The 20,190-nt window shown below is 40.8% G+C and overlaps 1 protein-coding gene across 2 annotated transcripts in view; it reads right to left on the bottom strand.

Moving 5' to 3' along the window:
* Positions 1 to 608: 608 nt before the first annotated feature.
* The window catches only part of HADHB (hydroxyacyl-CoA dehydrogenase trifunctional multienzyme complex subunit beta), a 35,015-nt gene continuing 15,433 nt past the window's right edge, over positions 609 to 20,190 (bottom strand). The window contains exons 5-16 of one of the 2 annotated variants that reach the window (XM_008700350.2): positions 18,654 to 18,698; positions 14,688 to 14,787; positions 11,016 to 11,103; positions 9,311 to 9,498; positions 8,799 to 8,979; positions 7,811 to 7,932; positions 5,401 to 5,480; positions 5,276 to 5,323; positions 4,307 to 4,394; positions 3,909 to 3,983; positions 3,333 to 3,497; positions 609 to 1,161 (exon numbers count right to left, since the gene is read on the bottom strand). In XM_008700350.2, the coding sequence (XP_008698572.1) occupies positions 1,126 to 1,161; positions 3,333 to 3,497; positions 3,909 to 3,983; positions 4,307 to 4,394; positions 5,276 to 5,323; positions 5,401 to 5,480; positions 7,811 to 7,932; positions 8,799 to 8,979; positions 9,311 to 9,498; positions 11,016 to 11,103; positions 14,688 to 14,787; positions 18,654 to 18,698 (1,216 nt within the window). In that variant the 3' untranslated portion in view covers positions 609 to 1,125. The remainder of the gene's footprint in view (positions 1,162 to 3,332; positions 3,498 to 3,908; positions 3,984 to 4,306; positions 4,395 to 5,275; positions 5,324 to 5,400; positions 5,481 to 7,810; positions 7,933 to 8,798; positions 8,980 to 9,310; positions 9,499 to 11,015; positions 11,104 to 14,687; positions 14,788 to 18,653; positions 18,699 to 20,190) is intronic. The other variant, XM_008700351.2, reaches the window with a different exon arrangement.

The raw sequence follows: 20,190 nt of genomic DNA, 5'->3' as shown, positions 1-20,190 counted from the left end.
TCTAAAAACTTTATTTTTTTCTAAAATTTTAAGAAAGTTTTTTACCTTTCATATTTATCTAGAGGTGAATTCTGTGATATCTATGTAAATATATTGGTTTTCAGTATTAAAAACTCCCATTATGTTGGAATTACCCATGAAATCATGGGGAAATGATGCTGGGAGTCTCAAATACCCTGTTAAGTGGTTAGTACTTCCTCCTTTGCCCAATCTGTCCTGAACTAGAGGACGATTCGGATTGCCAGTGACCTTCACAGATGTAAGCAACATCCACAGAAATGGCCACAACCGAGAGACCTGAGCTTCTTCAAAGCACTAGCATATATTTAGTGCATAATAAAAAGTTCTTATTATGTTGATAAAAAGTTTTAAATTTCTTTACACTTCACTTAAATCCTGGCAAACAGAGACATGTCCAAACAGTGAAATAAATTTACTTCCATGGAGCAATGGGGAAGAAAGGTGTTATTCGAAAGTAAGACCCTCTTTATACTCCTAGCAGCTTCATGGTTGGCTAAGATGGTGAGAAGTTATAAATGAGTCAAGACAAATCTGCCCCCAAGACAAGAGAACCACCTTTTACCTCCAGTAAAAAATAAGGCAGACCGTTTGGTACTTCCTCACTTTATTAACAGGGTACTTATACATCTAAACATTTACCGTAAGTTGTCAGGAACACTTAAACTCTGAATTACCTTTCCATAATTAAGTTTCTTTAGGCACATTGGTATGTATTTTATAGAAAACACTTGTCTTTAGGTCACAAACAGGAAAGAGTATAATTTGCAAATGTTACAAAGATGATTCCAGATCTCAGCGAACCTCTTTCCCAAATTGCAACCACTCTGAGTATTTAATGAAAATAGAGACCAAAAACAATTGCTTAAACGTTATCACTATGTGATTCTGGTGACTACGAAATCCCTGAAAGAGCAGTAAGCCATGATTACTGGAAAGCTCAGAGCACTATAGCAAGGCTTAATTGCGAAGTATTTAACAGAAGGCCACAGATCGTGTTTTCCTAAGAGGAGCTAGGAACTATGGATGTCATTTAGTAATGCATTGGAATGGCATTGCCTAGTGCGAGTGTTGCACAGAAACTCCAGGTCACCTCTTCATTATCTCTTATTTTGGATAAGCTTCCACAATCATAGCATGGCCCTGTAAAGGGGAAAATAAGAGTTCAATTAGAGCAGTGGAAGGTGGAAAAATCCAGCCAGTCCCCAGGCAAAAGAGAACAATGCGAAAAGTACAGGCTATAGAGTTTGATCCCAGCTCTGCCTTCCAAACACTGTGATCTGATGTGTGTACTGGGAAAGGGAGTGTTGCTACTGGCATCTGGTGGGTGGAGATCACACTAAACACTGTAGAACACAGGGCGCCTGGCTGGCTCAGTTGGTCAAGCATACGACTCTTGATTCCGGCTCAGGTCATGATCTCAGGGTGGTGAGATGGAACCCCAGGTTGGGCTCCGCATTTGGTGGGGAGTCTGCTTCTCTCTCTCTCTCTCTTCCTCTGCCCCTGCCCCTGCTCCCGCTGGTTCTCTCTCTAAAAATAAATCAATAAATCTAAAACAAAAACAAAAAACTCATCCTACAACGTAGAATACAACCCCCCGACCACAAAGAATTATCTGGCCCAAAATGTTAACAGAGCCAAAGCTGGGAAACCCTACTCTAGAACCAAAATGCCGGACCCCTTCTCTAATCTCCTGGTTGTGTTTATATCAGGCATTCGGCTCTTGATGAAACAATGCCAAGTTCAATCTACTTTCTAAGGTACATCATCTCCTCTCTCTGTCACCATACTATAAAATTCTAGAAAAAAAGGTACTGGGTGGTATTATTCGTTCCTCCACAAAGTATCCACTATTGTGTTATACTCTGTGCGGTAGATGAAACTATCAGGGAACACACACTCAAAACCACAGGACACTCAACTATGTGGACCCCCCACTCTGCACAGTACCGTGCGCTGGTTATCTCCCTCGGTTAAGCCTGGCACTGGAAGATAGGAGAAAAGGCTCCAGTCCTGACTATGGTTTTCCGTGGCTGAAGTTTCACAGACTGAAAAATGCTTTTCATCATGAAGTCCGAAATGCCCCAACCTACGAATAACTGACCTCTTACTTCTTCAAAGTTTCTGAAGCAACCCATATATAGAGGTTTTTAAGTGTAAGATGTTTAAACTTTTACATAGCTTATTCATCGTGATTAGCAACAGAAAGTTTCTGTGATCTGGAAGAAAACCAAATCTGTTTCCATTCGGGTTGGGGGGGGAAAAAAGAGATTATAATTAGACCTCCTTCTGGATTTTATTCCCAGAGTGAAATGCTGCAGCAGGCAGCAAGCTGTGTCCGCAGCACAAGTAAGGCCAACGAAAGAAATCCAGAGAATACGAATCCCCCAGTGAACAGCAATGAGTCATCCAGAAGTAAATACATTCTCCACGTAAGGTGCAGTTCAGTTTTCAAGAATGATCATTTACTTCTTGGAGAGATTTTACAGATAAGGTCTCACGGTGACTAGATAAATGAGTAAATTTTATTATTAAAGAAGAAAATACATCAAAATGTTAATAATGATAGTGTCTGCTGAGGGGATCATAGGTGATTCTAATTCTTTTCTGTATACTTTTTGTACTTTCTATAATGAGGATGTATTCCTTTTAAAAATAAAAAATATAGGGGCACCTGAGTGGCACAGTGGTTAAGCGTCTGCCTTCGGCTCAGGGCGTGATCCCGGTGTTATGGGATCGAGCCCCACATCAGGCTCCTCCGCTATGAGCCTGCTTCTTCCTCTCCCACTCCCCCCCCCCACTTGTGTTCCCTCTCTCTCTGGCTGTCTCTATCTCTGTCAAATAAATAAATAAAATCTTTAAAATAAATAAATAAAAAATATAGGGGCACCTGGGTGGCTCAGGTGGTTAAGCATCTGACTCTTGATTTTGGCTCAGGTGAGATCGAGCCCCACATCGGGCTCTGTGCTCGGCACAGCATCCGCTTAGGATTCTCTCTCTCTCCTTCTGCTCCTCCCCCCAACCCCCGCTCTCTCTCTCTCAAATAAATAAAATCTTAAATAAATAATATAAACATTATTTTAGGAATAGAAATAGCTTGGGTTTAAAAACCAACTTCCTTCCAAAATATTATCAGAATTAAAGTTGTACCCTCTTCCCCACAAAATAGGCTGCTTTTTTTCTAGTTGTCTGTCATCAGAAACATTGCTCTAAGGGTGTTTCAAAGTTAACTAAATGAAACATGCTCATATAAGCCTGTTTTGTGTCCAAGAAAATGACTTTCCAGAAGCCTCTATGAGGCTGCTGCGACGTACCTGCCCACCAGCTGCACAGGCAGCCACTAAGCCATACTGGCCTCCCTCCTTCCGCAATCTGTTGGCAGCTGCCATGACCAACCGGCAGCCAGTAGCTCCAAATGGGTGTCCCAGGGACAGCGATCCACCCCAGTTGTTAAACTTCTCGAGAGGAGGTGACCCAACCTGGCTCCCACAAAACAGACACAAATATAATGATGAGTTAACTTAAGACTCAGGCCAGGCTCTTACCAATAGGAAGGTAACAGAGACTGAGAAAATGACTAACTTAAGACCCATCACATATTATTTTACTATAAAGAAAGAAATTCTAGGTCAATTCTGAAAGCCACGGACCATTTATTTTTCATCTAACACCAGAATTGGAAGAACAAAAGACAACCTAGATTTTACTTTCATTTTTTCTAAAGATTTCCAAGAATTATTTTTCAACTAAGAAATAAATATATTTAGTGTAATATAAAATTCTTCATAAGAAGGAGCAGCATCCCCCTTCATATTTTTATTAGCAGCCAACTACACTCCAAATACTACAGTGCTTTGGAAATTCAATCATACTTTTAATCAAACACTTACCTTGGTTTTTCTACCCATGTAGTTTTGTGCAAACCAATCAGAATCCATGGCTTTAAAATTAGCCAAAATCTGACCCTACAAGGGAAAGGACCTTGTTATTAATGTCCCTTGCCATTAAAGTTGAGCAAATCTTTCAGTTTTTAGTAAAATTTTCCTGAGGAAACATTTTGCTACTTTCCAAGGGCCTCTAAGAGATCACCTCAAAAGGTAGGTTTTCAAACTGTACCACTGGATTCCCTCCCCTTATGCCTCTTCCAACAGTGCAGGTCAGTACTTCAAATATAAAGCTCTCCTGGTGTTTCACTCACATCATAAGCCACACCTGGATCTCCCACACAAACACAGACTACATTTTTTATGGTTACAATCCTTTGATATGTATCTTTTCAGTGACTTACTGAGAATGCCTCATGAAATTCAAAAGCATCAATATCATTCATTGTCAATCCTGCCTTTTCCAGAACTTTTGGAGTAGCATATGTTGGTCTAAAAAGAAAAAGTAAGTAATAGGTTAAGAATTTTAATTTTTAACCTAGGAACTCCTTCTTCCCCAAGCTGAGTAACATAAGGTATTATAATACCTTTCACTTATTCAGTGAATCTACTGTACAAACATTAAGGGTATATTCTGGAGTCAGGGATACAGTTAATAAACAAACTATGAAAGAGAAGGACAAACAATGTGAAGAACCAGAAAAACACACAGTACAAAGGGCAAAGCATAGGGAAGAGTGTGGCTAGTTTGAAGGACATGATGGAGGCCAGTGCGGGGGAAGAGCCGTGAGGGAAGGGGAGACAATCTAAATATGAGGAGGCTATTATGAAGACTGTGTAGCAATATGAAGAAATAGTTACGACACCTTAATGAAAAAAAGAATACACGACTGTATATATAAGTAGAAATGTATAAGAAAAAATAAAAAAGGATCCAAAACTGTAAAATGATATACCAACATAAAGGAATATTTTTTAAGAATCACACACACACACACACACACACACACACACACCCACACACCCAAAGGGGGGAAAAGAGAATCCAACACACAAAAATAATTATGAACTCAGAACTCAATGTACTTTATTTTAATTATTGTATTTTATTTAAATTTTGTTAGTTACCATATACTGCAATGTTGGTTTCTGGAGTAGAATTCAGTGTTTCATCACTTACATACAAACCCTGGTGGCTCATCACAAGTGCCCTCCTTGAGCCCCATCCCCCATCTACCCATCCCCCACCCACGTCCCTCCAGCAACCCTCAGTTTGTTCCCTATCAGAACTTAATGTACTTTAAAATCTACATAATAAATGTGGGTAATCAAATACTTTTGATTATAGCCCAAGGATATACACTGCTACCTACCCAAGTAAAAGTTGATCTTTTGGATCCTGAGACACATACACAAAATCCCTAGGGCAAAAACAGAGGGGTTAGCTCCAGGAATGAAATAAAGAAACTGAGGCAATTTATTTGAACATGTACCTTACCTCAAATATGCCTTCGGCTTATAACCCATGGCCAGAGCTTTTTCCTCTGCCATAATCAGCATTGCAGATGCACCATCAGTCTGAAATGTTAAGAACAATAATGTTAAATTCTTCAGCCCTTCTGGAAGTCTCTGTATGTCTTCTATGTAGGGTCCCTGAATCTCCCAACTAATTAAACTTATACAGAGATTTTACGTAACAAACCTTTTTCCATTTTATCATCATTAATTCACAATTCAAACACACACTGATTCATTTTTCAGGGAAGAGGGTAGAAGAACCTGTTCAAAAGCACCACAATTATCAAAATGGACGAAGAGAACAGGTAACTTTAGGAATATGTATTCGTAATAAACTTGGGCCCAAAGACTTGTGCTTTTGGCACAGAATATAAGAAGCTTTGTGAATTAAAACGATCTCTCATTTACTTACTTATTTTTACATTTTATGGACTGTTTCTGAGCTGCCTCCTGCCTGTGGAAGGAAACACAGGCTTCGAGGTGATATGGAAGAAGAAACAGGGAGGCAGCTGAGAACATCAGAACCATGGTCTTCCCTCTTTGGACACACCCCATAAGCTTTTTCCCAACTGACGATCAAGAAGTTCAGAGATAAAGAGCTACCACTGAAAAAAAGCCCTTTACCATGACTTCAAAAGAGCTCAACAACAACAACAACAACAAAAAACCCCCCAAAAAACCCAAAATCCAAAATTCACTACTTGAGAGTTTGTAATATCAAAACAATTTCTACCACATTCTACAATATTTTTATAACTTAGTAACCCTGAAGAGACTAAGGAGCTACCACCAACAGAGGGGCCATAAAGCTTGGAAACATACAGGACTATATACAATAAATGGTTTAGGGACATTTCCTTACGATAACGTGCCGCTGTGCCAAGCTGCAATGAATGTGGTGCATGAACACATTTCCTAAAACCCACGTATCCGTGATGTGCTGCCTCTGATGATTTGTGTTTCTGACTTTCACTGAATAAACCTGCACCTTTAGCACACCCCAGAAGTAATGAAGGGAGTCAGATCCGGCAAGAGTAGAGCCCACCCCATAGGCCCTATCATTCAATTTGGTTTTGGAAATGGTTATCTACCCAGTCCTTCACCACTCAGGCTTAACGGGGCGGGGTGGGGGGCGTGCACCCTCCTGCTGGAACCACTCCAAGAGTGGGCATTAAGTAGTCACTTAACAAAGTCAAATATGGCAACATGTGCCCAGGTTTCCAGACTTTGTGTCCAGGTAGGGAAGATGTATTGTACAAGACACGCTGACCAGCTGGACTGTATCTAGAAGACTACACCCCAAGGTAGTAGGAGAAGAGAAACCACATCCTATAAGCAGAAACAGAATCCATAGGGATGTTTAATTAAGGAGGAGTCAAAAAAACAAGGAAGGATATGAAGCTATACGCTGATTAGCAAAACGACAATGACAAAAAATGAGGGTAGATAAATGTATTCCATATGTTCGTAAGAAAATGCTTACAGAAACTGCTTACAGGACAGTAACATGGGGGCCAGTAGAAAGCATCATTTTCTTTTTTTTAATTTATTTGAGAGAGACAGACAGAACACACACACACACACACACACACACACACGCACACGCATCCGAGCACAGGTGGGAGGGGTAGAGGGAGAGGAAGAGACAGAATCTCAAGCAGACTCTGTGATGAGCACAGAGCCTGACGCAGGACTTGATCCCACGACCCCGAGATCAGGATGTAAGCCGAAACCAAGAGTCAGACGCTTAACCACTGTGCCCCTAGGCGCCCTGAAAGCATCATTTTCTAGCAATCAGAGCTAGAAGAGGTGCCTCGTCACTCTCTCTGCCTACTTTCCACATCTTATATAACTCCTCAGATTCCTATCCTATGTTCTAATCAAGCTTTTCCCCAAAGAAACCCTTGCTCTCATACCTCCTTGCCATTCCCTTTGCCTAAAATGCATTTACTGAATTCCTGAGTTGGCTTGTACCCTCCCTTCAGATTTGCTGCTCACCCGCCACCTCCTCCGAGGAGCCTCTCAAACGCCTCCTGTCCGTGTCTTCTCCGTGAGCCTATGCTCGCAGCCACCACCGCACCTTCTCGCTCCATTACAATCACCGGCCTTTCTAACCCCGCTGCCTGGCACAGCTGGTCAGTCTTCTGACGGTTAAACGCCTGAACAGAACAGCTTTTTGTATCACAATGGAGGCTGGATCAGGTGACTCCAAAGGCCTTAAAACTAGGATCCTATTTTTTTAAATGATTCCATTTTAACATTTTTCTAATGAATTAACTGTATTTTTACACCTCTATTCATGATGCATACAAATAGATCTACTGTAGATTTTCCTGTTGAGAGTCCATAAATACAAGTCACTAGTAAACACATATCGCACACACAGTTACCAGGAAAGAAGAATTTGCAGCTGTCACTGTGCCATAGGGCTTGATGAATGCAGGTTTTAGTTTGGCCATCTGCTCCAGAGAAGAAGGACGAATGCCATTATCTTTGGTGACAGTATCTTTTCCTATAAAAACACGAGCTTTTTAACTCCTTATGTATCTTTGATAGAGTAATATGTTCTAAAAACTATGACAAATAAAATGCAAACCACACCTACTTATTAAAAAGAAAGTCTCTTCCAGTCATCAAGATATTATCAAATTTATTTTTATTTTTTTTTAAATATTTTATTTATTTATGTGACAGAGAGACAGCCAGCGAGAGAGGGAACACAGCAGGGGAGAGGGAGAGGAAGAAGCAGGCTCCCAGCCGAGGAGCCCGATGTGGGACTCGATCCCGGAACGCCGGGATCACGCCCTGAGCCGAAGGCAGACGCTTAACGACTGCGCTACCCAGGCGCCCCAAGATATTATCAAATTTAAAACTATACTTATTTTTTTTTTAGATTTTATTAAGTAATCTCTATGCCCAACATGGGGCTCGAACCTACAGCCCCGAGATCAAGAGTCGCATGCTCTACCAACCGAGCCAGCTAGGTGCCCCTAAAGTATACTCTTAAGACACCTGGGAAATAATCTAAATGGTCTAACAAAAGGAGGATACCCTACTTATGATATTCATTCATATTTGGCAATTTTATACAGAAATCATATGAATGAAGAGTTTTTTAAAACAGGGACGTACATAAGAACTAAAATCAAGCAGGAAGACCTCAAAGCAGACTCAGAAAAACTTCTCTTTTCGCAATGTTGACCTATTGTTATAACATAAATTGAAACTTGAGTCCATGTTTAAGAGTGACTATTCTGGAAACGGAACCAATATACTTATTGAAAAGTCATTTGGGGCTTCTGGAGTTTTAGAAGCAATTCAAAACTCCCTAACAAGTGGCACAAAGCATTCTTTACAAAGTTGAGCAAACCATTTTACCTGGTACTTTGAAGGGCACAACATCAGACAGGAGTCCTTCATCCTGCGCCTTCTTGGCCAGGCTGTGTGAGCGCAGGGCATACTCATCCTGGTCCTGTCGAGAAACAGCGAAGGCAGCGGCCAGCCGGTCTGCAGAGTGGCCCATAGTCTCACTGGTGGAGAACTCGGCCACTGCGGGGAGCTGGGAAAGGAGCCACACAGGATCAGGATCAGGTATGCTGTCAACTGGTGTTCTACCGCACCTCGGGTTATCTGGGGAAGTCAATCAAGACCAAGATGGGAGAAGCTTTCTGTAAGCGGGGCATCTCCGAGGAGGGCTCACAAATTCAAATTTTCTAACCACAATCTTTTTTTTTTTTCCATCTTGAGCAAATAATTAGCCCTTCCCTGTAATTAACAGAGTCAGCAACTACTAGAGCGTAACTGACCCTTGCTGTCTTACCTAATTCCACATCTTCGTCGTGGGATGCTTTGAAAAAACACAGGTCTTTTGTAAGAGTTCGCAATCTTACCTCAGGTGCTAGGAAATTCAGTCTGAATTTCGAGAACAAAGACAGTCGCTGACCCAGAGTCTTGGCCTTATTGAGCTCAAGCATCATTTTCCTCATTTTCCTTGAATGACGAATGGGGACATCAGACATTAACTCTACGCCACCGGCCACAATCACATCGGACTGCCCAGAAGCAATCAAGCCAAGACCTACAGGGCACAGGCGACACGTATATGAACATTTTTTGCAGAAATTAACAGACCACTGATAATTTAAGCTTCTTCATTAAAAAACTGTATGACAGTCATCTGCAATAAAGCTTTTCATCTTTTCTCTTTTTTAAAAAGATTTTATTTATTTTAGAGAGAGTGAGCGAGCATGAGCAGGGGGAGAAGAAAGGGCGGGAGAGAGAAAGACAGAATCTCAAGCAGACTCCCCACTGAGCATGGAGCCTGACGTGGGGCTCGATCCCACAACCCGAAGATCATTACCTGAGCTGAAACCAAGAGTTGGAAGCTTAACTGACTGAGCCACCCAGGCTCCCTGCTTCTCATCTTTTCAAAGAGATTGAGATAATTTTTTTGAATGAGTAAAACTATATTCAATGAACTAAAGAAAAACAAGTCTCATTTAGGCCATATGGACACGAGCTTCTGGAAATATCCATTGGACCAACTCTCAAACAAATCATATTCTATACCAAAACATTCTTAAGATTTTATAAACTCCCAGCTTCAGTTTCAGAAAGATTTTTTTCCCCCTACAATGGGAATTTCTGCTATAAGCTTGAGAAAGTCTGCCTTTCGAAGCTGTGAGGCAGCCCTCCGTCATCTTTATAGCCACTGGCAAGTATTCTGTTGCTCTATCTACGAGCTGTCACATGCTTCATAGAACAGTGAATGCCCCCCACTCACTGCTTTTGGCATCATTCTCTGCCACTCATGAGGCAGGCTGCCCTAGCTGGCCTTCATGTTATTAAGAGAGCACACGATTATGACATCTTTCAGGTTTCCTGAATTTTCACAATAAGGACTGATGCTACAAAATGTCCCACGATTTTGCTAAGGTCTGTTAGGAGAATCTGTAACTAATTACAAAAATGCCATGGGTGTGGGGAGGAAGGAGAAGAAAGAGCTGTATTACAGCAGTGATTTATCACTAGGGCCGCAATCTTCACAGGGGAGTATCACATTAGAATCACCTAACTTTAAAACCAAGCAGGTTATAAATTATTCATGCCTCAAATTCAGAAGCACCCTCCTAGAGACACACTTTTCTAGCTGATAATCCCTGCGGTGGCCAGCCATATCACTGATGGAGAAACTACACGAATGGCTGTGTCCCTCAGGTGCAAAGAGAAAGAAAAAGGTTGAGAACTACTGTCAAAAATAAAAAATGTTAAATGTGACCTTATTTTTTAAAAAAGACACAAATTTAGAGATCTTTGCTAATCACTGACTTCTGTTAAGAGTACTTTTTTATGGGGTGCCTGGGTGGCACAGTTAGGTGTCCACCCTGGGGTTTCAGCTCAGGTCGTGATCTCAGGGTCTTGGGATCGGGCCCTGAGCTCAGCATGGAGTCTGCTTGAGTCTCTCTCTCCCTCTCCCTCTGCCCCTACCCGCCACGTGCTCTCTGTCTCTCTCTCTCCAAAGTAAGTAAAATAAATCTTAAAAAAAAAAAACTCAAGGAGAATTAACCTGCACCTTCTGTTTTCAAGTGAACACACCTGTGGTCATGGCCTGGTTGGCAGAGATGCAGGCCATGGTGACGGTGTGGGCAGGAGTCTTGTCAGAGAAGCCAGCTCCGAGGGCAGCCTACAGGAAATACATAAATGAAACGGTCACTTCTAAAGAAAGTACTACCTGGAACTGACGCTTTGAGCACCACTTCTCTCTGTGGTGAATCAGGAAACCCTTTTGAAGTTAATATTCTAGAGTAATATTTAGAATAAAATTAAGGCCATCACAGAAATGGCTTACTCATTTTTCATCTAGCCATTAACTGACAAACACTGCAAAATTCTTGAGAGCTGGTGTCTAGTGTGGTAAACAGGCTACAACACCCTTATATGTCACCGAATTTCTTAGCCAAACTTTGCTCCAAGCCTTCAAGGATATCAATACATAATTTGGCTTTAAGTTTTCAAATAAAGTAAACCTGTTAAAATACAGCTGATGAAATGATGAAACATATAGTGGAGTAGAATCCTCATGAACTCTGTTCCTACAGTCGAGAGGGTTAGTGGCAAAGCACAAGTCATCAAACCAGAAAGTGAAAGTGATTTCTGAAGTACCGACCACTCCTAAGCAGAATTCCCACTCAGGTCCCTCCCTGCTCTCTGCTCATTCCTCTGACCGTCAGTTGATCTATCTTAGCGACCATCTCATACTCCACATACCACGCTGTAGAGCCAACACAAAGCCAAACTCGAAAACTTGCCAACACACAGGAGTTCAAGCTGATGAAAGAAACTTTGCGAAACTGCCTGAGCCCCAAGTGAGACTCTGACAAATAAGGGTGAGACCAGGTAAACAACTGGAAAAAGAGAAAGCTGTCCAGGATGATGACGTAACAGGTGCTTCAGAAGAGAATAATTTGATGGGTCTTGACAAGAACCGAGGAGCTTCATTAATCTTGCAAAATGGCCTCTATCATGATGGCACAGTAAGAGTCATACATGAAATGAGGACACCTATTACTTCGTTGTGCTATTAACTGGGGAAATTATGCTGCTAAAAAAATATATCAATGTCTGATTCCATTTCTGCATATGTAAAAAATTAATGGATAGCTACAATATTTTTATAATATTAAAGTTACACTTTAAAAATAATGCTCTCACTGTCCCCCCACCAACCACCACCACTATTTACCATGAGATCTGGGTTCCCATTAGAGGAATTCTTTTTTAGTGGCCCTTTTCTGAAACTATTTAACTAGCCTCAGAATACAAGATCTCCTATAATCTGCTAAAATAAACATGTTTCTAAAGTCTGGATTAAGGAAGCTCCATATTTCTTTTTTTTTTTTTTTTAAGATTTTATTATTTATTTGAGAGAGACAGAGAGCACACGCAGGGGAGAGGCAGAGGGAGAGGGAGAAGCAGGCTCCCCGCTGAGCAGGGAGTCTGATATAGGCTCCATCCCAGGACCCGGAGATCATGACCTGGGCTGAAGTCAGACAACCAACTGAGCCACCCAAGCGCCTGAGGCTCCATGTTTCTTCACTGATTTTTACTATGATACTTACATGCCCTATATACCATCGTCTGTAGAAATACAAGTGTGTCACAGTAGTATATATGCAACATAACCTTATTCTGGTCTTTCTAGGTAGGCTTGATACTAAGTGCCCCACCTACTTTGCTGAAAACTACTCTGGCACCGGCAATCAGCCTCTCAATTTAGACCAAATTCAAAAGGAACAAAGCAGCAAATCTCCAGGGGGCAGAAGAGGACAACACACCAGTGGGGCAAGTGGAAATGGCGCTGAGGTCGTTATGGCTTCATCCTCACAAGGTCCTTTCTAGCATGTGCTACACCCTTGGCCCCAGCTGGCTCTCAGGACTGAAAGAGCTTTAAATAGAAGTGGTTTCTGGTGAACCTTGTCCACACGCTTCTATTTAAAGCTTGAAGAGCTCTCAAGGCAAGCCTGTGCTCTGGATGGTACACCAAGGGAAAGGGGGAAGACGCCTCTTCGTTAAGTAGGAGGGCAGGGAAATAAACAGAGGTCTTTCAGTAAAGTCAGGTTCATGGGAACTCAGCATCAGAACCTTTAGGATTTCTTCCAACATTATTAATACAGATAACAGGTCCTTAAAAAAGTTCTCTGGCTGGAAGTCACATTAGCTTTGAGGTTACAATACAACTGTAGAGACATCTTCATAACATATTCCCCCAACGCCGCCTTTCCCTGTAGCCACCACAAAAATCACCCGGACTGCAATGCAACTGGTATTAGGACAGGGCAGGGAGAGGGAAGCTGCCGCTGGTCAATTAATAGCTGAGATGTGCAGACAGATATAAAATTTTCAGACAAAATTTAGGGGAAAAAACTATGGCTTTAAGGATTAGGATAGACTAGAAATACTGAGAAAATTAAAATACTCTATTTACTTTTTAAATGCTCTTATAAGTGCCATTTTTTTCAGAATATAAAGTCGAATATGCAATATGAAGAGCTTGATGCAATTATAAAATTATCATATTTGACACAGTTAGAAACGTGAAAGCCCACGAAAAACCAAAAAAACCAGGATGGGGAGGGAAAAAAACCCTTTCTGTTCTTAATTCTTTCCCGCCTCCCTAACATGTATATACAGTTGATTTTGTGGGCTTAAGGAATGCCAGGCCTTCAACAATGTTAACATTTACTGGCAGATAAAATGTGGGGCAGAACCAGTATTTTCAGTGCTGCTCATTTTCCCTCCTCCCGACTGACAGTGATGTGAATCGTCGCCCTACCACTATACTGAACGTGGGAATATGGCAGGCCCAACACTAGAACTAAAGAAAATGCTTAGCACACTGAAATGTGCTGTGGAGTCAACTTTATCCAAATAATCACTTTCAAATTGAAACAAAGCCCAGAAGATGTGTTCGGACTACGTGCTCACTATGAAACGCCTGTACGATGGGTCACAGAAGTTTCAAGGTCTGTTATTACCTTGGTTGCCACCAATAAACACTACCTGGAGCTGTGCCAACTAGGGTAAAAGTAAATGCCTGTGAAATCATTTAAAGAAACAACGCCCTATGTGTCACCTAGTTAATGGGAATACCACGGCTACCTGCAACAAAAACCACGTTACGAAATAAGTTCTTTGCACAATGTTGAAATTTTAAGTTAATTAGTAGCCACGATAACATTACTAAAAGTCACATTAGCCATACTTTGCCATAATATATTATCCTAGGAGAAAGGACAAATGAACATATGGCCCAAAGCAGCTCAAATAATCGATCTGATTTATAGTATAGGATAAATATATACTAGTATAGTGTATATCATTTGATTTATACTATAACTCTGTTAAGTATTAAATAACATTCGTTATTCAAATTGTAAAATCACATCTGAAGTCAAATATAGCTTTAATGAGGGGCGCCTGGGTGGCTCAGTCGGTTAAGCATCTCCCTTCAGCTCAGGTCATGATCTCAGGCTCCTGGGATAGAGCCCTGTGTCAGGCTCCCTGCTCAGTGGGACATCTGCTTCTCCCTTTCCCTCTGCCCCTCCCCCTGCTCCTACTCTGCCTCTCTCTCTCAAATTAATTAAAATACACACATATACATATAGCTTTAATGAATCTGAATAATGTAAAAAAGTAATTCTGTTAACTGAAATTCACGTTGATTTGCCTATCAATCTCTTTGAACAATACGAAGTTTGTTTTACTCACCTCTCTAGCCACATTGCTAGTTTTCACTTCCTGTATAACTGTGCCAAAGATGATATAATCAACAATATCCTTTGGGACATTGGTCCGATGTAGCAAACCCCTGAGAGAAGTTCAAAGCAAAAACACATTTCACGCACCAAGACAGTGCCATAGGTCATAAGATAAAACACTGTACTTCTTTTAAAAGGTTAATTATGAATTTAAAAGAGTAGAGACTGTATCTTTTCCTTAATTCAACAAGCATGTGGCACCTTATCAAAGAAGAAATGAATAAATAAGTGATTTAAAAAGTCAACATTTAGGAGCACCAGGGTGGCTCAGTCGGTTGCATGTCCGACTCTTGATTCCAGCTCAGGTCACGATCTCAGGGTTGTGAAATCCAGCCGTGCGCCGGGCTCTGTGATCATCGTGGAATCTGCTCGGCATTCCTTCTCTCCCTCTACTTCTGCTTCTGCCCCTACCCTGCTCATACACGTGCGCGCTCAAAATAAATAAATAAAATCTTTCTTAAAATAAATTAGTAAAAAGTCAACAGTTGATGTTCAATTGGTAGAGAAGTTAAATACAAAGAATCAAAAATAATTTGGAAAAAGATAAGACAGATACATAAACACAGTAATGTTAGTAGGAACCTAAGTTTCAATCAAAAGAGAAAAGAGAGACAGATATAAAATCAAAGAGTTGAAGTAAAGTACCAGGTTTATTAAATTTAAATTTGGAATATCAATATAAACACATGATTTATGTGTGTGTGTGTGTGTGTGTGTGTGTGTGTGTGTGTACTTGTCTGGCTCTGCCCACCAACAGAGACTAGAAGCAATAACACTCCAGTCTCTAGTAGGAATAGAATGAGCACATCTTGAACTCAGACTTGGTTTCTTTTTTCTTTTTTTTTTCTTTTTTGGTGCAAAAATGGTGGTTTTATTAAATTATGGGGACAGAACCCTTGGGCAGAAAGAGCTGCTGTCCCCGGGTTGTCCCCGGGTTGTAAGGGGTGGCTGATTATATACTTGGGAGTTGGGGGAAGGTAAGGAAAAAGGGAGGTTTCAAAAGAAAAGAACTTTCATATGCTGAAGAGAACCTTGTTTTCCCCTCTAGCAAGACATCAACATTAAGATAGTTGGGAGATTCTTGGATGAATTTCACACACACACACACACACACACACACACACACACACGTTTCACCCAGCAGTGGGGGGCTGAGGAGCAGGTTGCAGGGTGTAGAGATAAAATGTGTGAGCTTCAAAAAGAATAATGACTAAGATTAGTTATAACACAATAAATAATATGGGTCGCCTGGCTGGCTCAGTCGGAGGAGCATGCAACTCCTGATCTCGAGGTTGTGAGTTTGAGCCCATGTTGGGCGCAGAGATCACTTAAATAAAATCTTAAAAAACAAAAATAAAACAACACAAAAATTCATGTCTTCATCACTAGAAAAAAAGAGAAAAAAAGAAAGGGAGGGAGGGAGGGAAAGAAGGAAAACTGGTCTTCATAGAAAAATACCAGCCGGGGGCACCTGGGTGGCTCAGCTGGTTGAGCGTCTGCCTTTGGCTCAGGTCGTGATCCCCCCACATCGGGCTCCCTGCTCAGCGGGGAGTCTGCTTCTCCCTCTCCTTCTGTCCCTCCCCCTGCTCGCTGGCTCTCCCACTCTCTCAAGTAAAATCGTAAAAACAAAATACCAGCCAATAAATGCAGGAGGAGTAACAGAATTAGAAAAATCACAAATTTGTGACCTCTAATGTAATAACTGACCCAGGCAAAAACATCAATGAATGCTACAACCACTTGGTGAGAGACTGCTGGGGAACATGGTGCTACCGTATCACTTTACAGATAACTTACTAATTGCAAAACAAAAAATGGTACCTTTAGGAATCAAAAGACCTGGCGGTCTGACCATCATGACTGAGTGGTTAGATTTAGCGTCATACACTATGTGCCTCCTGACATGACAGAATACCATGTGCTTTACCCATAAAGCATCCTTACCGAAACATGTTTAACCCGAATCTAATAAGCAAGCCTCTAGAACTAATTTCCAGTTAATAGGAAATTCAAAAGGGAAGTTAAATATCACCAAGAAGAAACATGCGGAATATGGGACATTCTACGGGAAGGTGGCCTAGACTTTTCAAAAAGTCATTGTCATGTGGGGCGGGGAAGGGGGAGGGAAGAAAACGTTCTAAATCAGAGACTAAAAGAGTCGTATATCCATTTGTAATGTGAACCTCAACTGGGTCCTGATTTGGAGGGAGGAATACTACTCAAAGAAAAGACATTCTTGGAACAATTATGGGGGATTTGACTATGAACTGAACATTAGAAGTAATGGAATCATCTTTATTGTCTTAGCCACAGTAATGACATCGCAGATAGCAGAGAAGATCCTTATTCTCGGGAAATAAACACTGAAGTATTTCAGGCTGAAGTTTCAAGATGTCTGCAACTTACCGTCAAATGCTTCAAACAACATGGACACAACAAATATGGCAAAAGGGTTAACAATGATTAAATCTGGGTAGGAGGTTTTTAGGTTTTCACTGTATTATTCTTTCAATTTTATTGTAGATTTGACCGTTTTTAAAACAAAAAGTTGTGGAAAAACTTGCAAAGCACCAGTCTGGCATCATAATCAGAAATGGCACCAACATCAGAAATAGGAAAACAAGTTGGCTTTAAGGAAAAGATAATTTTTCTTTTTTTAATTTTTATTTTTTTGAGTAGGCTCCACACCCAACACGGGGCTTGAACTCACAACCCTGAGATCAAAAGTCCCATGTTCTACCAATTGAGCCAGCCAGGAGCCCCGATAATTTTTATTTTTGATATGCTATACTTGAAGTGTCTAAGAAAAGAGGTCAAACTCAGAGATTTGGGAGTTCTCCACATAAAAAAATAAAGATTAAGTAGATGAGATTGGTTTTTTTTTTTTAAGGAAAAGCATGTATACAAAGAAATGCAATGCTGTAAGAATTAAAATTTGCCAAATATTTTTAAGAGAAAGCGGAAGAGATTCAGTTTTTTAAAAAGCAGAGAAGAATCATTCCAAAAAGGGAAGGAAAAGCATTAGGGCATAATACTAAGAAATCAAAGGAAGACAGGGTCAAGTACAGCTGACGGGTCAATGCTAGAGAATACAAAGAGACCCAAGCCAGGGAAAAGACTCGTGCATTTAGTGACCACAAAGCCATTAAAAAGAGAAGCTTCCAAGTACGGTTAATGAAGAACAGTAGGAATGGAAATAATTATTATGAGATTAAGGAGACGGATAGTAAGAAAAGAGAAGCAATTGCTGCTTTCATTCATTCCTAAAGTCTGGCAGCAAGAGAAGAAAAAGAACCAGATGGGCAGAAAGGTCAACTGAAAGGGTTTTTCAAACTAGAAAAGATCTGCGGCTGGTTGAAGAGACAGAGGCAAGGCATCAATAAAAAATGAATGAGATAATGCTTTACATGCTACTCCCACTGCAGAAACAGCCACGTATTTTATGACTCTCCTCAAATTACTCATCCATCTCAATCTCATGTAACCACATCTAATTTTATATTCTTACTTGCTTTACACATGAATCTTCAGGTCTCATTCTAGGCTTCTTTCTAGATAAATATTAGCTGTCTAAGATAATCATCAGATAGATAGATATATATTGTATTTACTCTGATCAGTTATACTGGCTAGCTAGCTACAGCACCCCTTAAAGAATACTGTCGTGCCAAGAGATTGTCAAGCCTGCAAAATAAACATTTCTGATACCTACCAGCTGCTTGAATTTGTACTGCACACATGGATGAAAGGAAGCATAAAGAAATCTTGAAAAGGCCAGTAAATATTTGTTTCTCACCACAAAAAAGTTAATATATCCTAGATACGGAAATTCTATTAAACATGTTGTTTCATGTGTAAAAGCTAGAGACAGTACTTTTAATGAAATAAGAACTAAAATAAAACTGCATTTACTTACGAAAGTGCTGCTCTAGCCAAATCATGTGGCATCAGGTCCTTATACCTGGGGAAAGAAAACAAGCAACTTAGGGGCGCCTGGGTGGCACAGCGGTTAAGCTACTGCCTTTGGCTCAGGGCGTGATCCTGGCGTTATGGGATCGAGCCCCACATCAGGCTCCTCCACTGGGAGCCTGCTTCTTCCTCTCCCACTTCCCCCTGCTTATGTTCCCTCTCTCGCTGGCTGTCTCTATCTCTGTCAAATAAATAAATAAAATCTTTATAAAAAAAAAAAAAGAAAAAGAAAACAAGCAACTTAAACTAAAAGCCTAAAACTTTAAAAATGTTTTCATTCTATCTGAAATCCGTAGAGATAACATCTAACACGTGCTGCTGCAAATGTACTGCATTTTGCTATTGAGGACGGTCCACCATTTTCAACGAAGCCACAGTGTGACTACTATTTGTCATCCTTACTAATCTGGCAAGCCTAAACTCCTTCTGAGCTGGCTAAGAATCTAACAAGGACGTGGCCCAGTATCTTCCTTTTCAGCACGACATATGTTACATGCTCTTTAAAACTAAACTCCACCTTTTAAGTCCTCTTTAATTTTTAAAATATGTTATTTATTTTGTAATGCCCAAAGGGACATGCAGGATGTATTAGGACTTAAGAAACTTTTTGAAGTAATCTGAGATTCACGACAGAACTGGAAAAACAGAACAGAGCTCCCGAGTACCGTCTGCCCGGCTCCCCCTAATGCTAATACCCTGTGGCACATGGTGCACTAGTCAACACCAAGAAGTCAGCATTGGCACAAGACTATTCACTAACTGCTGACTTTATCTGGGTCTCACCAGTTTTTTCTACTAATTCCCTTTCTGGTCTGTTCCAAGACCAAATCCATGCCTTTAGTGGTCATGCCTCTGTTTCCTCCAATCTGTGACAGTTTCTCAGCCTTTTCTTGTCCTTTGTGACCTTGGCACATGAAGACTAGGGTCATGGGTTTGGGGGAAGAATACCACAGAGGTAAGTGCCCTTCTCATTGCTTCGTATCAGCACGTACAGGATGGCAAGATGACTTATTACTAGTGATGTTACACTGATCATCCGTCTTCTCCACTATCTTTCCCTTTCTGTACTCAACTTGAGTACGGAAGGAGTCACTAGTCCTGCCCTCACTCAAGGGGAGGAGAATTAAGATCCACTTCCTAGTGGAAGGAATAACAAAGGAGTTGTGGACATATGTTAAAAGCATCACAGTAATTAATAAATATTTGGGGGACAGAGTTTGAGGCTACGCAAATACCTTGTTTCTCAACACTTCCCACCCATTGATTTTAGCATTTAGTTGTAGAATTTGCTTGCAGCAATTACTACCGTGTGTGCTAATGGTGATTTATTGATTCTCCTGGTTCCTTCTACATTTATTAGCTGAAATTCTTTGGTAAAGATGATGTGTCCCTTCTCTCTCATGTATGTATTCATTCAATCACTTATTTATATCGGGTTGGACTCATACAAATATTTATCCTTTGGGTCATGATGTAACACTCTG

This window comes from Ursus maritimus, unplaced genomic scaffold (genome assembly GCF_017311325.1).
Source record: "Ursus maritimus isolate PB19 unplaced genomic scaffold, ASM1731132v1 scaffold_6, whole genome shotgun sequence".
Lineage (NCBI taxonomy): Eukaryota > Metazoa > Chordata > Mammalia > Carnivora > Ursidae > Ursus > Ursus maritimus.
Note: the sequence above shows the minus strand (reverse complement) of the source record. Positions and strands in the feature narration are given on the sequence as shown.